Source organism: Bos indicus x Bos taurus, chromosome 28 (assembly GCF_003369695.1).
Source record: "Bos indicus x Bos taurus breed Angus x Brahman F1 hybrid chromosome 28, Bos_hybrid_MaternalHap_v2.0, whole genome shotgun sequence".
Classification (NCBI taxonomy): domain Eukaryota; kingdom Metazoa; phylum Chordata; class Mammalia; order Artiodactyla; family Bovidae; genus Bos; species Bos indicus x Bos taurus.
Window position 1 is genome coordinate 32,889,999 of NC_040103.1, and position 23,414 is coordinate 32,913,412.

General features: G+C 43.6%; 1 protein-coding gene across 1 annotated transcript in view; it reads right to left on the bottom strand.

Moving 5' to 3' along the window:
- KCNMA1 (potassium calcium-activated channel subfamily M alpha 1) overlaps positions 1 to 23,414 on the bottom strand; it is a 771,888-nt gene that overhangs the window by 308,203 nt on the left and 440,271 nt on the right. Inside the window, 2 exon segments of the mRNA XM_027530425.1 lie at positions 21,074 to 21,185; positions 22,673 to 22,766. Of these exon segments, the coding sequence (XP_027386226.1) occupies positions 21,074 to 21,185; positions 22,673 to 22,766 (206 nt within the window).

Sequence of the window (23,414 nt, forward strand, 5' to 3'; positions counted from 1 at the left end):
TAAATGTCATAACAGGAGAAAAAAAAAAAAAAACAAACTTTGTCTTCCCTGAAATGAGTTGATGCAGCTCACGATAAAAAAATATTCACCATTTTTTCAGTCTCTTTTCATATTATTCTGCATCTACTAGAGGACCAAAAGCACATTATATGAAAAGCTCTATTATCTTTTATAGAAATGACCTATGAAACCCACCCGATGGTAATCAATGGTAATATTCTGCCAACTCACCTCCCAGGAGGAAAGAATGAAATAATAATAGTTACTAACACAGCGGCGTCTCATTTCAACGCTGCAGTTCTGTTTCAATGCTGCTATATTAAAGTATATGTATTATGACTACACTCAAGTTTATTAACAAAGTTCCTATTTCTGTTTAGGTTTGACAAACATGTATATTCAGAATCTGTGCGTTCTTTCATTTTTGGAAGCTAGCAGCTTGATGTACAAAAAGGAAAGTGACAGATCATTTCAATATTTCTTTCAAATCCCAAACCAACTCAGTCAAAAGATGGGAGGAAAATATCCTCCTGGGCCTAACAAGATTATATAGACAATTGAAGATGGTCCTTCACTTTAGTGAAACAGATAAGATATTCACTCTGGAATCAGGCTAGAATTCCTCTTCTTGACCTGCCCTGGATATCCACTGAGATTTGGTTTTTTAAGGTGAGTGGTTGTAGCACATGCTTAGCCTAAATACATAAGCTGCCTTCTCAAAACCCTAGCTATTGCATGGACAGTCATCTTTTGGGGGCTCTCCACATAGTATAGAGACCCTCTGAGGAATGGGTTATCTTTTCAGCATTAAAAACGTAACACCTCATTTCAGCCAAGGTTAGTTAACCAGGATTCAGGAAAGAGCTGATTCTGAGGACTGCAGCTCCTGTGGCTTCCATTCCTACTTTCTCTCACTAGGTGGCAGCACTGCCCAGCAAATCTGCAGAACCGTGGCCTGGAAAAGGCAGTGGTGCTGAATGAAGGGCTGCAGAGAGCCTCTGAGTTCCTGAAAGGACAGAGCCTATGGGCAAGTGACGCAGGGAAAAGTGTGTGGCATCTGCATTTCTCACAGGTCCCTTTGTGTTTGCAGTCCCTTCCTCTCCACCAGACTAGAAGTGCTTTGCCTAACGGGAGGGAAGAAAATGCGTTATCACGTAAGATGAATTTAAAAAAACCAAAAACTCAGAGGTCTTCAAACAATGTACACATTTGCTCCAATAGCCATAACATTTGGGAAAGGATTTCTGACTCGGTTTGCAAAGTCAAATTATGATGTCTTAAGCTACCTAAGATGTTCACCCACCATATTAAGAATATTTAGTTGTGAATCTGCTATAACCTGGTCAGTGACACCACGTCATAGGCTTTGTAATGATACAGGTCAAGACATGTCGTAAAAGGGAATAAAGTCTAAGAAGACCATTTTGAACAAAGAAGACACCAAAATTCCTTGTGTCCCAAGCAGAGAAATAGCCTATATCAGTTTCTAAAATGCAAGTCGCTGTGGTCAAAAATAATTGATCCAGAGGAAGAGGAGGGGAAAGGAGGAAGGGGGATGGGCAAGAGAAGGAGGAGGGGAAGGAGGAAAGGGGGGGAGGGGAGCGCAGAAAGGGGTAGGGGTAGGGGAGAAGTTGCCACTGGACATGGGAAGGTGTCAATACAGCAAGAATCAGTCAAAGAATCAGCAGCTATGCTTCCAAGAGGAGTATTTACTCCGCAGCTAGAGACCTCCTTCACCTGGCAGGCTTCACTCATCTGTCATCTTCCTGTCCCTATAAACATTTGGGTTTATAAGCTGGCCTCCATGGACTTGTCTTTCCCACCTTAGGGGAAAAACAATTTACTCAGTTTAAACTCCAAGGCCAACACAGCAACACAACACAGTTGTTTTAAGGTTTGTTGAGTGGATAAGTGAAAATAAAAATAATAAAACAATGGCCAATATAATAGTTTCTTAACTAGGGCTGAGATTAAAATAAGGCAAGTGAAGAGCCCAGTGAACAAAATCTAAGAAGGTGCTGGCTTTCAGGGTCACTACCTGCTCCTGGTTCTCTTTCTACCACATGCCAGTTTTGCTTATGAGCCTCATCTCCCTGAATGGGTTTTTGAAGATTTCCATCTCTCATTGCATATAAGGGTTAGTACTGAACTGAGATCGAGTGTGCGTGGGGTTGGGGGGTGGGGGAGCGCAACTCAGTCATGTCCAACTCTTTGCAGCTATGCACTGTAGCCCACCAGGTTCCTCTGGAATTTTCCAGACAAGAATACTGAAGTGGTTGCTATTTCCTGCTCTAGGTTATCTTCCCTGTCCAGGGATCAAACTCCGCATCTCTTGCGTTTCCTGCATTGGCAGACAGATTCTTTACCACTGCGCCACCTGGGAAGCCAGAACAGTGATTCAGTTCAGTTCAGTTCAGTTCAGTTCAGTTGCTCAGTTGTGTCTGACCCTTTGCGACCTCATGAATTGCAGCACGCCAGGCCTCCCTGTCCATCACCAACTCCTGGAGTTCACCCAAACTCAGTGATGACCTAGTAGTAATTAAAAGCTCGGGCTCTGAGATCACAAAGCCCTGAGTTCAAACCCTTACTGTATCACTTGCAGAAGTTATAATGCTAAGGAGATGGTGCATCTCCCTCAGGTCCAGGTTCTTCTTCCTCGTAGGGCTGTTAAGAGGATGAAATGAGACAGGTGCAGAAAGAGCTTGGGCTTTTACCTGATACATAATACGTGGTACCTCTAATGAAAATAACAACAGCAAAAGTAAAATTTCACATCATTACTGAAATGTCACTAACTGATATCAGAGGAAAGTTCATGCCTAGTTTATCAAAATTGATTAGTAGTTTACTGTGTGCAAAGCTGCACGAGAACTTTAGAGGAATGTACAAGAATATAAAATGTGGCTGCTGATCTACAGGAGTCAGATCACAAACCTTCTATAAAAATCCAGGTTGTAAATTGTTTAGACTTTGTGCACCATTAGTCTTTTATTGCCAAAAACAATATGTGAATGAATGGGTGAGGCTGTGTTTTAATAAAACTTTATTTACAACAGGCAGCAAGCCAGATTTGTCCATTCCCAATCTAGTTTGATAAGCGAGGACTTGTGATATTCCTTATAAAAACTCAGCCAATATCAGAAGATCGCCCATTCAAGATTCAGATGTTAATGGTTTTAGAAGAGGCCAGATCATAACTGGTTGAGTTCAGGCAAATGTTTAGAGAGGACAGCTAGATAGGGAGACTACCTAAGTCATGGAGATGAGATGTATCTGTCACTGGTGTGGGGGTGGCACTCAGTAGTTCTGCTTGGAGAAAAGAGGGGAGAAATTCATAGGCAGACAAGAGGAGTGGAAAGGGAGGATGGATAAGAATATAAGGGTCAAAGACTGCAAGACTGAATTTTTACAAAAAGGAAGAGTTTGCTGTGCCCCTAGTCTGTGCAGGAGGCTGTTTTTCAATCCACCCAGGAAATAATGAAATGAACAGCACCTTTTGTGGGGTAGGTTGCTAAATTTTCATCTGGGAAGACAGAAGTTGAATTTAGTCATTGTCATATGGGAGCAAAGCAGTGTCATGCTGGTATTTGGCATTTATTTCTAGCAAGACAATGTGTTTCATTAAAAATGGAGCTCTGCTCATCGCCCATCATCTGCCCTTAACTTTCGCCAGGAGGCCAAAGTCTAGGCCCGGGCATCTTAGTATCTCCAGGTAGGATGACTGGGAGAGAATATATGCTAAAATAAATCATCTTGGAGGGTGAGGAGAGTCAGGCCCTAACAGAATCCTTCCCTGGAGAAGGGAGCTGAGCTACTGTATCCCAGAGGGAGAGGACAGGCTTGAGGGAAAGGATGAGAAATGAACCTGGGATCTCTCTCGCCACCTCTTCTTTCCAAATCTCCAATACATCCTCTTTCTATTTTCCTTAATGAGCCAACTCTACGCCAGTTCAAGGGAGTTTAGGAAGAGATATTAACCCAAACTGGCTCTGGGGGAAATATGAAAGTGAAAAGTTAGTCACACAGTCGTGTCCGACTCTTTGCGATCCCATGGACTGTAGCCCACCAGGCTCCTCCGTCCATAGAATTCTCCAGGCAAGAGTACTGAAGTGGGTTGCCATTTCCTTCTCCAAGGGATCTTCGAGACCCAGGGATTGAACCTGGGTCTCCTGCATTGCAGTGGGAAAAATGAGTGACTAATAAACACAAACAAAGGTCCTTATCTCACTAGTAACCCAGGACCTGAAATACCTTAGCACAGAGTTACACGTGAAAGATCAGAGGTCTGTCTACAGAGGGCCCCTCTGTTCAAGCTGAAATTAAAATATAGACTACAATATGTTGGGTATATCTTGTGATATAAATGATTCTGATTTTAATTCAAAAAACATACTAAAATAAGGGATTGCAACAATAAAGAAACTGATATTTTGGTACATAAAAATAGTAAGGTTTACTAGAATACAAGAATCCTGGAAACTGGCAGAACAGCCAATACCAGAAGGCAAGTTCAGTTTCATACTAGGCTGGACTAGGGGCTCTCAGGGTGTGTGTGCGTGTGTGTGCGTGTGCTCAGTCACTCAGCTGTGTCCAACTCTTTGAGATCCTATGGTCTATAGTCTGTCAGGCTCCTCTGTCCATGGGATTCTCCAGGCAAGAATGCTGGAGCAGGTTGCCATGCCCTCTTCTAGGGGATCTTCCTGACCCACGAATGGAACCTGCTGTGGCTGCTAAGTCACTTCAGTCGTGTCCAACTTTGTGTGAACCCATAGATGGCAGCCCACCAAGCTCCCCCACCCCTGGGATTCTCCAGGCAAGAACACTGGAGTGGGTTGCCATTTCCTTCTCCAATGCATCAAAGTGAAAAGTGAAAGTGAAGTCGCTCAGTTGTGTCCGACTCTTCGAGACCCCACGGACTGCAGCCTACCAGGCTCCTCCATCCATGGGATTTTCCAGGCAAGAGAACTGGAGTGGGGTGCCATTGCCTTCTCCGAGGAATCTCTTGATTTGCATCTCTTGAATTACAGGTGGATTCTTTACCATTGAGTCACCAGGGAAGCCCCTCAGGGTGTGACCCCAGACTAATAGGATTAGCCATTCCTCTTGAACTTGTGAGTGAGGCACACTCTCAGGTCCCAACCCAGATACACTGAATCAGAAACTCTGGGAATGGGGCCCAGCAATCTGTGTTTTAACCTTCCCTCCAGGTGATTCTGATGCACGCCACTGATCTATTAATATCCAGAATATGTCATGTCACTGTTCCAAAGCAGCTACCCTTCATCATGACCAAAGACTGACTCAATAGATCCGGGAAGGGGATCACAGGTACTTGTTCTTGTTTTCTAAGTTTTTCAGGCATCCAGGTATGTTTCTGATTACCACTCCTGTGGAGGGCTTCTCAAACCTGGCTGAACACTGGAATTAACCAGGGAACTCTAAAGCATTACAATGGCTGAGTTCTACCCCAGCCATTCACACTTGGTCTGAAGTACAGCCTGGCTTGGCGATAGCAGGGGAGTCTCAAAGTTCCCAGGCAATTCTCATGTACATTGCCAAGTTTACTATAATATACACTCGTGTACACTAATATGTTAGTGTATCTAATATACAGTTCAACATGTATTAAAATCACCTGGATAATTCATTGAACCAAATTCCTCAGCCCCCCGCCCAAAGAATCTATAGGTTTGGGTATGGGTCCTAAAACGTTCACTTCTAAAGAATTCCCAATTGATGTGCTAACCAATACCACTCTAGAGGAATATGCTTACTTTTTAGATACCTGGGATCTACTTTGGGCTGGGATCTACTTTGGGCTGGGATGGCCAACTTTCTACCCTCTGTTCCTCCTCCAAACTCTTATATATTTAACGTTCATTCTTCCTTATAAAGGACCCATCCAGTTAAATTATCAACATTTTTAAGGCAGAGCTATGTTCTCCCCATCTGTGGGCCACTCTAGGAATCAGTGAGTTGCACTCAGTAGGTATTCAGGTGAATAAGTGCACAAGTGTCTCAGCGCTGCTTCCCAATGCTTCTTTTCTCCCTACTGGATCAGCTAGCCAGGTCAATCTATCAGGGGCCCTTGATCTCATCGAAAAGAATCGAGGCATCTATTTTTCTTTTAAGATGACGGGAAGGTAAATATCCGTCCAGTCCTAGAGATTTAGGTTGCTTGGGGAGACTGTTCCAATAATACCCCAGATGAAGTACAGCCATCTGGAGAGTGTTTGGCATCGATGGAAACCTACTGCTGAATTTGTTCCTGGAAGACATTCATTTTAGAATGTTATTTCCAATTTGGCACATCACAGAGCTGTACAAGTCAGAGAGGATTTAGAATCCCTGCTACCTACAGAGGGCATCTTATTTAAAGCATGTCCCTGACAAAGCAGTATCAAGGAAGCACAATTGGAAATCTCCTACAGGGGAATAATCTCTCTACAGCTATAGCAGCTACTGGGACAGCAAAGCTTCCTAAAAAAAAATCTAAACTTTTATCATTCCACTTTGCTGGGGCTGCCTTCTTCAGAGCCCAGTCACAGGAACAGAACTTAATAAGTTCATTTCTCTTGACCCACAACAGCAATTCAGTCTCAATGCCATTGCCGAGATGCATGATGCCACTGAGGCTTCCCCCACCCCACAAAATAAAAGCTCAGGCAAAGAGTAGAGCCCATAATCTCTAACACGATGGTCCATTCTAGATGGACTAACAGAAGGTAGTGCCGTGGTGAAGAATCTGCCTGCAATGCAGGAGATGCAGGAGACTTGGGGTCAATCTCTGGGTCAGAAAGATTCCCTGGAGTAGGAAATGGAAACCTATTCCAGTATTCTTGCCTGGAAAATCCCATGGACAGAGGAGCCTGGTTGGTGGCTACAGTCCATGGGGTCACAAAGAGTCAGACATGATTGAGCACCACCACCATAGCAAAAACAGCAATAACATGGGTTATTTTTACTACCCCACTCCAGTACTCTTGCCTGGAAAATCCCATGGATGGAGGAGCCTGGTGGGCTGCAGTCCATGGGGCTGCTAAGCGTCGGACACAACTGAGCGACTTCACTTTCACTTTTCACTTTCATGTATTGGAGAAGGAAATGGCAACCCACTCCAGTGTTCTTGCCTAGAGAATCCCAGGGACGGGGTAGCCTCATGGGCTGCCGTCTATGGGGTCGCACAGAGTCAGACATGACTGAAGCGACTTAACAGCAGCAGGGTACTCATATGGAATAAAGCAAGAAGCTCAGAAGAGGGGGATGAGTACTTTGGAAGTAAAAAAAAAAAAAAAAAAAACAGTTTAAAAAAGTACTTTGGAAGCTGGTAAGTTACAGAAATTATCATTAACTCAATTTTTCCAAAGAATGGAATGAGTTACTTTGCTTCTCAATTTCCTTTCCCACCTGGGAGAACCAGTGCAATACTGATAGGGAGTCTTTCTGCCTTTTGTCAGGGGCCTGGAGCAAGGAGGAAGCTGCGTTTAGTCTTCAATCTTATTGGACAAGACTGCTAGACTCATTTTTAAGGTGTAACTATCATGGCCACATACACTTATATCTTGAGCATAGTACATTATTAAGAAGCATGGACCTTGAAGGTGGATTGCCCAGGTCCAAAGTCACTGTCACTTACCCACTCTGTGACTTTCGGCAAGTTACTGAATCTCTCCATGCCTTGGTTTCCCCCTTTATAAAATGACCTATTTCACAGCATCTTTTGGATTACTACCTGCGATAATGATCTATATGTACATGACGTACATACATGTACGTACACAGATAATATGTATACTATAAATGTATAATATGAATACATCCATCTCTACTCTGGTTACAGGAGAACTCTCTTTTAAAGCATGTTCTCTCTCTCCCCACTTCTCTTTCAATCTCTCTCCACTCCCAAAACATATCTGACCCCAAAAAGAGAAACTAAAAAAAAAAAAAAAAAAAAAAACTTTTAATTTCTTTATTATTATTATTTTAAATAAAACCACTGACTACAGGGAAGAGTTTACTTCAAAGGCTCTGAGCTTTAGAGACTCTAGATGGAGGAGTTAAAAGTCCAGCAATCTCAGTTTTGGAGTAGGTGGCCTCTGGGGACTCTCAAAGGCCCTTTCTTCCAGACCTTGGGCACTGTGACCTGGAACCCCCTTGGCCATGGTGGTTGGGTCAAATTATCAGATGCCAGGTACCCTACGGCAGGGCAAAGTCAGCCCGCCCTTCCCTCTGCTAACCATGCACTGCCCGCTCGACCACGAGCTCATTTGTCCCCCTTCCCTCTTCTATCAGACTTATCTCACTCTAACCCAGCAAACTCCAGGACAGTCCTGTAGGGGGAACCAGAGTCCTTTCTTTTCAGAGCTCAAAAGAGTTCAGAGTTCTGGAGATAAAGGTGGGGCTGGAGCCAGGGCCTCTATTACACCTTTTTGCCTACGCAAGCCTTAAGTGCATTTAATTCAGTTTGGGTGGGCTAGTGAGGGGTTTCATTTCATTCACCATATTAATGAATTCCCTTGCATCCATCTAAGAAAGCTATTTACTTCTTTTTGATACAGACTTTGTACCATTAGTATCCTTCCACTAAAAATAACTTCAATCAACATTTGCTAAGCTTCCACTGCATACAAGAGTGTCCCAGCTGTACAAAAGGTGAAAAAGTTCATAGTACTTTCTGTCACAAGACTCACATCCTAGAGCAGTGGGGTCCAAAAGAATTTCTATGATGATGGAAACTTCTTATATCTCTGCTAATATCTTAGCCACTAGCCATGTGAAACTCTCAGGTATTTGAAACATGGCTAGTATGACTGAAAAATTGAGTTTTTACTTTGATTTTGATTGGTCTACATATAGATAGTCAGACGTGGCCAGTGGCTACGCTATTGGACAGCATGGTCTAGACTGGAAAACCATGCTACTTAAGAGTGGCCCCCATGATCCCTAGGCCAGAGTATCTGCATCCCCTGTAGCCTGCAGAAAGCAGTCTCTGATCTCACCCTACACTTCCTGAGTTAGAAACTGCACTGGAATAAGATCTCCTGGTGCCTCATCTGCACATTGAGTCTTAGGAAGCACTCTTCTAGGGACGAATCCATTCAACAGTCATAAAAGATATATATATATATCTTCTCTCTCTATATATATATATACATGTATATATATATGCAAGTGGGTCTCGCAATCTCTCAGAGTTTTTGATTCGTTGGGTCTGGGTTGGGTTCTAAGAATCTGTGTTTCTTTATTGTGCTTCAGATGCAACTGGGGAGTGTTAAAAAAAAGTGCTGAGCCTGGGCCACCGCTGCCCCTTAACCTAGATTCTCCGATTTAATTTGTTGGAGGTTTGGCCTGAGCATCGAGAGTTTTAAAAGCTCTTCAGGGATTCTGATGGACACCGAATATGAGAACCTTCCCAGCACAGCCTAGGACAGTGGTTCTCAAAACTGGGTGGACGTCAGGATGACCAGGAGGGCTCATAAAACATACGTTGCTGGAGTTTTTGATTCATTGGGTCTGGGTTGGGTTCTAAGAATCTGTGTTTCGAACATGTTTTCAGGCAATGCTGATGCTGCCTGCTGGTCTGGCAAGCCACTCACTCAGTCATTTTTTAAAAAAGCACAGGTTTTGGAATCTGACCTGGGCTGAGTTCTCGATCCACTGTTTACTACCTGAAGAAGTTAACTAATCCCCAAACCATAGCTTTTTAAATTGTAAAACTAGACTTTGGGTTGCTGTGACTGCTATTAAACAACTGAGATAATGCATATGAAATGCTGAGCCCAGTGTCTGCTCTTAAGCAATTAAATTAATTATTCATTATTATCATTAGTGTAAGAAGAGATACCCATTCGCTCATGCATTCAATAAGCACAAACTGTGTGTCAGGCACTGCTCCAGATGCTGGGAACATGGCAAAAAAAAAAAACAAGATGGTCAGGACCTCTGCCACACTACCCATACGACTGGACTTCTAACTGAGAGGAGAAAACGGACGGATTATACAGCTCTTACAACACAAATCACAAGAATGAAGGAAGCAAAGGTCAGGGAAGAATTCGTTCCACCTGGAAGAATGGGAAAGCTTCACCCAGGAGGTGGGGTTAGATCTGTGCATTCATGCAGACAGAGAGATGACATTCAGACAGGAAGGGAAAAACCCACTCCTGAGGCAGGTGTGAGGGAAGATGAGCAAGACAGATGCAGCCTGGTGGGGCCGGGGAGGGAAGTCTAAGGAGAAGGGAGGCAGGGAGGTAGGACTGTGTACTGAGCACTGCCCCCACTCTCTGCCTAAAATCACACTCTGCTTTTTTTTTTTAAATTTCAATATGCTAAAAATTACTGAAGTCTAGAAAGTGAAACCATCCAAAGGCTTTTATTCTTTTTTTACATGTATATTTTTTTAGTTCTTGGACTTAATTTTTTAGGGAGTATACTTTTTAATTGGAATATAATTGATTTATAATGTTGTATTAGTTTCAGCTGTACAACAACATGAATCAGCCATAAGTATACATATATCCCCTTCCTCTTGAGGTTCCCTCCCACCCTCTCCCACCCTACCCCTCTAGGCCCTCTAGGTCATCATAAAGAGCCAGGCTGGGCTCCCTGCGCTATACAGAAGCTTCCCACGAGCTATCTGTTTTACACGTGGCAGTGGAAATATGCCAACGCTGTTCTCTCAATATGTCCCATGCTCTCCTTCCCCTGCTGTGTCCATAAGTCCCTTCTCTGCATCTATATCTCTATTTCTGCCCTGCAAATAAGTTCTTCGGTACCATGTCTCAAGATTCCATATACATACATATGTGTGTGTTAATATATATTTGTTTTTCTCTTTCTGAATTACTTTTGCATGACAGTTTCTAGATTCATCCACATTACTACAAATGACCCAAATGTTGCTCCTTTTTATGGCTGAGTAGTATTCCATTACATATATTTATCACAGCTTCTTTATCCATTCATCTAGTGATGAACATCTAGATTGCTTTCACGTCCTGGTTATTGTAAATAGTGCTACAATGAACACAGGGGTACATGTGTCTCTTTGACGTATCATTTTCTCAGGGTATATGCCCAGCAGTGGGATTGTTGGGTTATATGGTAGTTTTCTGGAATGCCAAAGAATTGATGCTTTTGAACTGTGGTGTTGAAGAAGACTCTTGAGAGTCCCTTGGACTGAAAGGAGATCCAACCAGTCAATCCTAAAGGAAATCAGTCCTGAATATTCATTGGAAAGACTGATGCTGAAACTGAAACTCCAGTACTTCGGCCACCTGATGCAAAGAACTGACTCATCTGAAAAGACCGTGATGCTGGGAAAGATTGAGGGCAGGAGGAGAAGGGGACGACAGAGGATGAGATGGTTGGATGGCATCACCGACTTGATGGACATGAGTTTGAGTAAGTGCCAGGAGTTGGTGATGGAGAGGGAAGCCTGGCGGGCTGCAGTCCATGGGGTCTCAAAGAGTCGGACACGACTGAGTGACTGAACTGAACTGATGTTAGTTTTTAGTGTTTTAAGGAACCTCCATACTGTTCGCCATGGTAGTTGTGCCAATTTACATTCCTACCAACAGTGCAAGAGGGCAAGGCTTTTATTCTTGATTACTCTCCCCCAATGCAGAGGGTAGTCAATGAAGGTCCTGATATGAACTTCACCTTGCCTTTTGTGGGGTTCTTCAAGCAAGGGAGGGGCCTTGGGACCACATTATAAAGTGGATGGACAACACAGAGACTCCTAGCACTTCAGTAAAGCCCCTGGAAGACTGACCACTAAAGGGGACAGTATCTGACCCGACACATGGCTTTCCTTGGAAGAATGGTGACAAGCCATTGTGCCTCATTCACTCACCCGGCACTCTGCATTTCCATTTCTCTCCACCCTTAAGTAAACTCCCCCAAAATCAAGAAAACATGAGATCTAAGGAAAGAGGGCTTTTAAGCAAAGGATATGCAAATTAAATAGGTTCTTCTTCACTAGTACAGCCTCAAAGGAAAGGGAATCCAGACCTCTCTAACTTGCTTACATACAATGATAACAAGCACATCTATCTGGTAATTCATCTGTTCCCAAGAAAAGAAAGCAAAGACCCAGTGTTACATAGAAATGCAGGAAGGGGTACACGTGTCTCTTTCCCTTCTGGTTTCCTCAGTGTGTATGCCCAGCAGTGGGATTGCTGGATCATAAGGCAGTTCTATTTCCAGTTTTTTAAGGAATCTCCACACTGTTCTCCATAGTGGCTGTACTAGTTTGCATTCCCACCAACAGTGTAAGAGGGTTCCCTTTTCTCCACACCCTCTCCAGCATTTATTATTTGTAGACTTTTGGATCGCAGCCATTCTGACTGGTGTGAAATGGTACCTCATAGTGATTTTGATTTGCATTTCTCTGATAATGAGTGATGTTGAGCATCTTTTCATGTGTTTGTTAGCCATCTGTATGTCTTCTTTGGAGAAATGTCTATTTAGTTCTTTGGCCCATTTTTTGATTGGGTCGTTTATTTTTCTGGAGTTGAGCTGTAGGAGTTGCTTGTATATTTTTGAGATTAGTTGTTTGTCAGTTGCTTCATTTGCTATTATTTTCTCCCATTCTGAAGGCTGTCTTTTCACCTTGCTAATAGTTTCCTTTGATGTGCAGAAGCTTTTGTTCATCGCAGCACTGTTTATAATAGCCAGGACATGGAAGCAACCTAGATGTCCATCAGCAGATGAATGGATAAGAAAGCTGTGGTACATATACACAATGGAGTATTGCTCAGCCATTAAAAAGAATACATTTGAATCAGTTCTGAGGTGGATGAAACTGGAGCCTATTATACAGAGTGAAGTAAGCCAGAAGGAAAAACATAAATACAGTATACTAACGCATATATATGGAATTTAGAAAGATGGTAACAATAACCCAGTGTACGAGACAGCAAAAGAGACACTGATGTATGGAACAGTCTTATGGACTCTGTGGGAGAGGGAGAGGGTGGGAAGATTTGGGAGAATGACATTGAAACATGTAAAATATCATGTAAGAAACGACTTGCCAGTCCAGGTTCGATGCACGATACTGGATGCTTGGGGCTAGTGCACTGGGACGACCCAGAGGGATGGTATGGGGAGGGAGGAGGGAGGAGGGTTCAGGATGGGGAACACATGTATACCTGTGGCAGATTCATTTTGATATTTGGCAAAACTAATACAATTATGTAAAGTTTAAAAATAAAATAAAATTTTAAAATAAATAAATAAATAAATAAAAATGAAAAAAAAAAAGAAATGCAGGAAGGGGAAAGTCTCAAGCTCCAAACAAGATCTCCCCAAGGGTCTCCTCCCATGATAAGCTGGGAAAATGCAGAGCTAAGGGCCCAGAGGGCCCTAAATGCCTACAAGAGTTTATGGACTCCAATGGACTATGGAGAGCCATTGGATAGTCTGAACAGGGCACTGGTCCCAGCTCTAAATTCTTCTGGCCGTCTATGACTTTGGGCAAGTCACGCACTCCCTCTGAGCCTCAGGTTCCTATTTGGCAAAATGGAAATAATAATAATAATAATACCCCTTTCGGTAGGCAGAATGAAAAAGTTAAGTCGCTCAGTCATGTCCAACTCTTTGCAACCCCATAGACTATACAGTCCATGGAATTCTCCAGGTGAGAATACTAGAGTGGGTAGCCGCTCCCTTCTCCCTTCTCCAGGGGATCTTCCCAATCCAGGGATCGAACTCTCCCACATTGCAGGCAGATTCTTTACCAGCTGAGCCACAAGGGAACCCAAAGAATACCGGGGTGGGTAGCCTATCCCTTCTCCAGGGATCTTCCTGACCCTGGGTCTCCTACACTGCAGGTGGATTCTTTACCAACTGAGCTATCAGGGAAGGCAGCGTAATGGCCCCTCAAAAATATTCATGTGAATCCCCAGAACCTGTGAATCTGGTAACTTACATGACAAAAGGCAACTTAGGTAGCAGGGGAATTAAGGCTGTCAATTAGCTGACCTTGAGATGAGAAAGCATCCTGGATCACCCTCCAATGTAATCATAAAGGTCTTTAAAAGTCGAAGAGGGAGGAAGCAGAGAGAGGCAGACAACAGAAAGCGAGATCAGAGAGATGCATTGTGAGAACTCCGCCCTCTGTGGCTGGCTCTGAAGATGGAGAAGTGACCACAAGGAATGTGGGTTGGTTCTGGAAGCTGAAAAAAGCAAGGAAATAGAATCCTCCTTGGAGCTTCCAGAGAGGAGCACAGCCCTGAAGATACTGTTTTGGACTTCTAACCTACACAACTGTAAGATAATAGATATGTGTTGCATTAAGAGTAGGACGCTAATGCATCTGTCTGGCAGGGTTATGAGGCTGATCTGATGCCTGGCAAACTAAAACTACTTTCTTATCTCGGGCGGTATTACCATCCGTGGGCACCCGCCACTCTCCAGACATGGTAAGCGCCTCTCCCTGCAGAATGCTCACTTCTTCCCACTCCGCCCATCTCACCTACATCACAAGCCTCAGCTGAGCCCCAGCTCATTGCAGAAGCCTCCTCTCTTTCCTCTGCCCATGTGAGCTTTCTCCTCCAAACTCCCACTGCCCTGACAGCCTGGACCTCGCAATTTCGGACATAATTATACAGCGGGTAGAGCTACCTGCTGTTGCTGTATGCGTGTTTATTTTGGTTCCAAAACTAAATTGAAATCTTGGTCTCAAACAGGAACTGTGTTTGGTCCTGTTGTTGTTGTTTTTAAGGACCTGTACCTTTTTTTTTTCACAGTCCTGTTTTAACCACCTTTGACACAGAGAGTCACTGCCCAGGCATACATTTATAAGCAGATACTCAATCATTTTAATTGTTCCATGACTGGACACTAACTCATTTTTCTACTTTTTTAGCAAAGTTTTCTATTTTCTAGCAGAGTTTACTGAAAGGCCTAAGGCCAGGTCTGACACAGACTAGAGAACAGCTCTAGTTTTCGAACACAGTGATTGGAGCTCCTCGTCATACCCTGATCTCATCAGTCAGAGAGGAGGTGGGCAAGGTTGGAAATCACAGTAAAACTAGGAAAGAAGGTGGCCAAGCATGTGTCCCTCTTACCCCAGGACTGGGCACACAGTAGGTACTCAATAACAGTCAGTTAGATGACTGGCTGATGTCTGTGTACCATTTTTTCCTCTACTGGCTGCCTTTACTTCTGGAAGATGCCCCTCAACAAAGACATATCCATAAACAAGGAGGCAGAGCCCACTGGCCCACCCTGGGGACACAGTTCCCACAAGAATGAGACAAACAGACAAGAGTTCTCCCCAGAGCATGTTTTTCAAGTCTCAAAATAAGATCCATCTCTCATTTCAAGGTACATTTATTTTAGTGAGGCAGGATAAGGATTTTGTGAATAAGCTGGTGTGTGGGAACAGGAATTAAAATAAGCATTGACTTGCTGCCTGCCGACGTGGATGTCCTCACATCCCACTGCCTTATTTTTGGTTCCATTCTGGTTTGTTTTCTTCTCTGGGGTTTTAAAATATGATAGGGAGGTTAGAAAGAAAGGCTGTGGATAACCATGGCTTCTGTTCACAAAGCTGGTCCTGTGTGCCTGGTCACTCATTACACTTCACTGAATCCCCACTACACTCATCTCAGGTGAGTGCTATCATTATCCCCATAGGAGAGGTGAGAAGACTGAGTTTATGACAGGGAAAATGACCGTGCTCAAAGCAACCCATGAACATGTGGCTGAGCACAATGTGAACTGAGGCGGTGGAGCCCAGAACAGGACCCTGAGCCAATCAGCTCTACTGATCAAGGACCTGCCCCCAGTCTCTCTCTCTCTCTTCAGGTGGAGCAGATCCAGTCCCCAAGTTGCTAGGATAGTCTGGGACTCGGGAACCTCCACGCTAGCTCTAGTTCTAGAAACTGGCAGTAGATAAGGAAGAGTGAGAAAAGGAGGAGCTATGAGCTGTGTGTTTTTAAGTAAGACCTCTTCCCCTCCCTGCCTGCCTGAAACAACAGGATGAGTTAGAGAGATGCCAACATAAAGCAGTAAAAGTGGCTCAGTTATTCCCAACCCAGTCCTCAAAACCCCAAACCTCTCAAAAGGGTCAGAACAGAGGCAGAAGAACAGCGTAAGAAAATGGGCATGAAGTCAGACTAGATTTTGGGTAAGGAAGGCCTTCCCCCACTCCCAAGCTACAGAATCCTGGACAAGAGAGAGAGCTCCTCTGAGCCCGCATCTCCTTATCTGTAAAATGGGAAAATAATTCCTACTTTACAGGTTTGCTCTAAGGACCAAGTTCATGTATGCAAGGGTTTATCATAGGGCCCAGTGCATAGCACAACTGGAATAAATACTAGCTGTTTTTATTAACAGACTGTCCAATGGACTAAGACGATGCATGCAAAAAAATAAAGACTATACTATATAATATGCAACCATGTTAAGAGTCGGAAGTCAAATGTGATGCAAGTTATGCTCCAGAAAAGGTAAAGGCAGGGGATGTGATGGTCATTTCACTTTTTATCCCCCATGGTGCCAGCTGCAGCACAGTCCTCTGCTCTCGACCGGGCTTCCGAGGTGTGAAAGAGCCCACTTGCCAATGCAGGAGACATAAGAGATACAGGATGGATCCCTGGGTGGGGAAGATTCCTTGGAAAAGGGCATGGCAACACACTCCAGTATTCTTGCCTGGAGAATCCTATGGACAGAGGAGCCTAGCAGGCTGCAGTCGATGAGGTCGTATAGAGTTGGACATGACTGAAATGTCCGACACGACTTAGCGTGGGCTCAAGAAGCATGTCGGAGAAGGCAATGGCGCCCCACTCCAGTACTCTTGCCTGGAAATCCCATGGATGGAGGAGCCTGGTAGGCTGCAGTCCATGGGGTCTCTAAGAGTTGGGCACAACTGAGTGACTTCACTTTCACTTTTCACTTTCATGCATTGGAGAAGGAAATGGCAACCCACTCCAGTATTCTTGCCTGGAGAATCCCAGGGATGGGGGAGCCTAGTGGGCTGCTATCTATGGGGTTGAACAGAGTCGGACACGACTTAAGCGACTTAGCAGCAGCAAGAAGCATGTGCAGATTTGGGAAAGACTTCAATTTTCCTGCATTTTGTCCTAAACCTCTGCCAGCAAAGGCAGTACTTTTCATTTACTAAGAGGAGGGCAGCGCTTTCTGAAATGCCCTATTTAATGGAATTATTCCTTTTACTTTATAAGCCACACCTCATGGGAATGTTCATTTTATCTCTGGCAGCTCATCAGAACAATAACTGTTTCCTGGTGCAATAACCTATGTATTAAATCACAATGGGGACCTCCTTGAAATATTACTATACTGAATTCTCTTCCATAACAGGCAGATCAGTTTTGGATTTCACCCAAGAGGCTTAGTCACCAAAGAACCAAAAGTATTTCATTAAATGTGTTTTCTCCTAAAAGAGAAGAAAGGTTATTAGTAGTTATTATTATCTCATAGTCTCAAAGGTTGTTGGTCTTTGTTTCCAGTTTCAATAGCACTTGAATCCCACAGAGGAGGAGGCTGAAGGGCTGCAGTCCATAGCATCACAGAGGTGGACACAATTGAAGTGACTGAGCACTTATGCTTCTGAACATACTATATAATTTACTTATTTATTAGGCTTCTTTTTTCCCTGTTCTTCCCCCACCGCAATGTCAGAGGAGGGGATGCTGCCTACTTTATTCACTGTTGTTTCCTAATCATATAGAAAATGCACCTGGCATATAATAGCTGCTTTATAACCCTGTTCAATTCGTGAGCAAATTAAAGCATATTTTAGAGCATATTTTTTTTGAAAAGCAACTACAACTGAAGCAAAGCATCTCTAACTAGTCTTCTCTTTTCTGTCTCTGCCCCCTTTTTTGTTTAACTGAAGTATAGTTGGTTTACAATGTATTCGTTTCTGGCGCACAGCAAAGTGACTTATTGGTGCACATGTGCTAAGTCACTTCAGTTGTGTCAGACTCTTTGCAACCCCATGGACTGTAGCCCGCCAGGCTCCTCTGTCCATGAGATTCTCCAGGCAAGAATACTGGAGTGGGTTGCATGCCCTCCTCCAGGGGATCTTCCCAACCCAGGGATGGAACCTGCATCTCTCATGTCTTCTGCATTGGCAGGTGTGTTCTTTACCACTAGTGCCATCTGGGAAGCCATATATATAAATTTTCATATTATTTTCCACAATAGTGTATTACAGGTACTGAATACAGTTCCTTGTGCTATATATATAGTACATGGGTGCTCAGTCCCTAAGTCATGTCCAACTCTCTGTGACCCCATGGACTGCGGCTTGCCAGGCTCCTCTATCCATGGGATTTCTCAGACAAGAATACTGGAGTGGGTAGCCATTTCCTTCTCCAGAGGATCTTCCCGAAGCAGGGATCGAATGCACGTCTCCTGTATTACAGGTAGATTCTTTACCACTGAGCCACCTGGGAAGCTCTGTGCTATATGGTAGACCCCTGTTATTTACCTATTCTATATACAATAGTTTGTATCTGCTAATCCCAAATTTCTAATTTATCCCTCCCCCAACCCCCTTTCCTCTTTCTTCCATTTTCCTGTCTGCGCAGATAGATTTTTACTAGATCAGAACCCCTCCAAAAGTCAGAATGACATCATCCACAAAAAGGAATGGGTTTTTACAAGATCTAAGTCCTCCTAATGGTGACTATTCAAGGAGACTCACTTACGCAAAAAAAAGGAGACCTGGTTCCACACCAGGGGTGAGCCCTGCTGGCTGCAGAGGTGGGATGTCTCCACCACAGTCAGGAAGGGGTCCCCTCCATCTTCCAGGACCACAAGGGACCTAGCATCAAATTCAGGTTTGGGAAGTGCATGAACTGGAAGGTAGTTTAAGTCCAAATATCCCATTTTTCCAATGGGAAAACTGAGGGTCCAGAAAAGTAGTGTTTGTTCAAGTACACAGAGGAAGTAGAGCCCAACCAAGAAGAGAAGGCAGATTCCTTTTCTTCCTCCTCCCTTATTCTCTTTTCTCTTCCATCCTTCTCTCTTTCCCTCTCTCCCTCTCCCTCTCTTCCTTCTCTCCCTTTGTCTGCTTGGGGTGTGTGTGTGTGTATACATGTGTCACAATGATGGTTTAGAAAGAGCTCTGGTTAGCAGTCCATACAAAACTTTGACCCAGGTATGCTGGTGATTAATTTCACTAACTACCTAGTTCTCTACAACAACCAAGATTGCAAATTTTCTCAAAGTTCCCATGAACAATGCAAGAGGTTTAGAAATTTTCTGAAATGAAAGAATCTTTGAGATCATCTAGCCCAACCTCTATTTTACAGGTGAAAAACAGCAGGTAGAGGGACGAAAAGTGAGTTCCTCACATCACAAGGTGGGCTCAGAGCTCAGTTGAAGCGGCCAGGATCTTGGGCATCAGAGCCATGAAAGGATACTCAAGATGCTTCTCACTTGGGTATCTGGCTCTAATGGTCTCACCATTCTGGCCAGAAAATCCCATCTAAGAGAGCACATCTCAGATCAAGGGCGAAAACATTCCCCTTGAGCAAGTAAATACAACTCAAATGAGAAAACTAGCAGAAAATAGAATCCGCATGATAAACACACACACACATACATACCTGTATGCGTTACTGCACACACCATATATAAAAGATTCTTGTTTTAAAAGTACTTGATACTAGGTATAGAATACATTTACAGGACTAGCAAGGACATCAAAAGTGCTAGCAGAAGCATATTTTGACACAACATTTTTGAAAAGTTATCCATTAATATCTATAAACTAAAATACACATACTCTTTGATCCAGCAAGTCCTCTTCCAGGAACTTGGAATTCTCTCTAAAGATAGAACTGTATGGATACATGGATGAGAGTGCTTACCAAACCACTGTTGATAGCAGAAAAGTAAACAATCATGTTGTGCATTATTTGGGTAACAGCTGAATAAACGTGCTAGAGCAATGTATGGGATTTTGCGCAACTGTCATAAAACGAATCATTACAGAGCTGAAGGGATGGCCATCACTTACTAGTAGTAAGAGAGTCAACTGCAGTGTGATGTGACTGATAACAATGATTTCATATAAAGACAACCATCTCTAAAACACTGTGATGTGTGCACATCTGTGTTTGCTGGTGGTGAAACCAGCACAAAGGAAAGATGTGGAAGTCTGTAACACTGAGCATCCTGGGCAGAGCGTAGTGATGGATGTGGGCGGAAGAGGTACTTAATATTTTCTTTATACATCTTTGACTATTGATGCTATTTTATATATATATTACTTTGAAGAAATATGTTAAGACCAAAAATCTCTGAAAATAAAGACAGAGGGAGCCCACAAATAGTCCTCCAAGTCCTATTTCAGCCTCCCCTCTTCCCCTGTAGACTTGTGACAGCAAGAACATTTTGAGGAAATTACTCAGTGTGGCAAAGAGAACCCAACAGCTGCCTCTCTAAACCTTTGGCCCCTTGACCATCCTCTGAGTTACTTACTTTTCCCACTAAATTATCCTAGACTTGATACAGGAAGTGACCTGTCAAGCAAATACAGGAAGTGAGGTGTGAACACAGCTCCAGCAAAAGCTCCTCCATTCACACAGGGAAGAAGCTGGATCTCCCTCGAGGTGAAGGTGTCTTATTCCACCCCCACAAAGGAGCTCACAATTTTAATTAAACCACACTGGGTCCACCCATCACAAAACTGTGAAGCAGACAGAAGCTAACTCTGGCAGGCAGGCCTCCTGGGGCACCTGAAGCTGTTACGCAGAAAGCTTTGTGCCCATGCTCTGTTGAATAAACAGTAAGAGAACCATGAATGCAGAGGTTCTGCCTGTGACCATGATGACCACTGGGCTTCAACAATGATAAAACTGCATTCTCTGAAGCACTCACTGTTCACATTCTTCTTGGCTGGTGCTTGCTTCTGAGAGAAAACTCTCACCATCAACTTCTAAACCTCTGAGAGTTGTTCACACAAATCCAGGAAGGTTTCTTTCTGTGGATTCTCAGTCCTCCAATGCATCCCAGATGCACCACCTGATGTATTTCAGCCATGGCTCAGAAGCCAGTGAAAAAGAAGGGAGAGAGATCGACTTACCAAGCCAACTTCTGTTTAAGTACACGGACACAAACACAGGGGGGACCGTGAAGAAATCTACCACAGAGTTCACTTCAAGCCAGAACCATAGCTTATCGTTGGCTGCAATAAACTGGGGGAAAGAAAACACAAGAGAGAGAGAGAGAGAAAATGAGAAGCATGGTGCTGGCATGCAAACAGTACTCTTCCCCCCCTCAAAAGAAAACACTTATTTATTTTTATTTATTTTTTTTTATTTATTTTTAATTGAAGGAAAGTTGCTTCGCAATATTGTGTTGGTCTCTGCCAAACATCAACATGAGTCAGCCATAGGTATACATGTGTCCCCTCTCCTTCTTAAGCCTCCCCCCACCTCCCACCTCTTCCCACCCTTCAGTTCTAGAAAGTTGATACTGATGAACCTATTTACAGGGCAACAATGGAGATGCAGACATAGAGAACAGATTTATGGACACGGGTATGGGGGAGGAAGGAGAGAGTGGGAGGAATGGAGAGAGTAACACGGAAGTATATACACTGCTGCTGCTGCTGCTACATCGCTTCAGTCGTGTCCGACTCTGTGCGACCCCATAGACAGCAGCCCACCAGGCTCCCCTGTCCCTGGGATTCTCCAGGCAAGAACACTGGAGTAGGTTTCCATTTCCTTCTCCAATGCGTGAAAGTGAAGTCGCTCAGTCGTGTCCGACTCTTAGCCACCCCATAGGTGGCAGCCTACCAGGCCCCTCCGTACATGGGATTTTCCAGGCAAGAGTACTGGAGTGGGGTGCCATTGCCTTCTCCAAGTATATACACTACCATATGTAAAAGAGATAGCTAGTGGGAATTTGCTGTATGACTCAGGGAACTCAAACTGGGGCTCTACAACAAACTATACTCTTTCTTCCAAAGGGTACATTTCAGTTTTTCATGGGGGCCTAGAGGGAGATGTTATGTTCTTATATCTATGCCAGTTCCTTGCTATTTCTGTCTTAGAATTTGGATCTACAGTCTTTTCTAGAGAGTGACTATATGCTCTGAGAGCCTTGGAGAAAGCTCAGGGAGTACATTTTTCTGTGGTTTTCAATAGCATCATAGGGCAGTTTGAGAGACCTCACGTTTCTTAAAGTCTCCACTGTAAATATTCACCCACACAGTCTGTACAGCTCCCTTTATAGACATGGTTTGGATAAATCCTCCAAGCCCTCAATTCTGCCAATCTACCCCCTTGCTTCAACCCTCACAACTCACTGTTCTCTCAGGATTCAGTTAAGTGAGCACTGATAAACATAATTTTAAGAGCGGAAGGTTTTTCCTCCTGTTTAAGGCAAACCATGCATTCGTGCGTGAATGGAGAGATGAGGAACAGTAGACCAGTAAGGGTGTAATAGTCATTTCAATCCTTATTTCTCCTGCTCAGAACAAAATTAACATATACGTGAGGAAATGCTGACCTAAGGAAAGGGCTCTCTCACAAAATGAAAATCAGAATTCGGTCTCTTGTCTTCCCTGCAAACACTGGGCTTCATCTTGCCTGTGGGAGCAGATGCTGATGGGGAATGGTCCCTAGGTACAAGATTCACACGCTCCATTGTGATACTGAGCAGTCTTGTTCAAACTTACCCGCAAGCCAAAGTAGAGAAGGAAGAATACGTTGAAAGCCATGTCGATCTGTAATGTGAAATCTTTGTAGAAATTCTGGCAGGATTCTATTGGGCTATTAGATAGGAAGAAGAGAAAAGCAAGAGGTAAATGAAAAGCATCATCACATGTTCCATATCGCTGTGCAGTGACGGTGCTTAGGGAACAGGACAAAATGAACGTTCAAAAAATAAAACATTTGGTCTTTGTATCCCCTGTGATCATCAAGCAAGCATTGCCAAGGGGCCTTTCCATTCAACCATACAGTCTTTTGTTCTTTGTTTTCGTCATTTGATACATGTATTGTTTCCATCATCATTCAACAGTTGAGCTAAGAATCTAAAGAGGATCATGCAGACACCTTGAGGGAAGGACAAGCAGAAGAGACCACCAAAGTCCTCAATTTCATATTAACCCTTAAAGAACTGACCTCTTTCTTTGAGAGGACACGAACCTAAGCTAAAAGCAGTCCCTCCCACTCTCCAGCACATTAGAAATGAAGTCCATTTTCAATTAAACACAGCGGTTGTGTTTTGGACCTTTTAAAAGCCATTGGTTGATTAATGATAAAGGACCAGGAGCATCTCAGGAAAGCCGTGGAGGAGAGGATCCTGGTGGATGTTCTGGTGAAACTAAATATGGACTTATATGCAGCACTCTGATCTGGGGAAAGAAGCATTGCCCAACTGGTAGAATTCAAGACCATTAAATCAATCTATTGAAG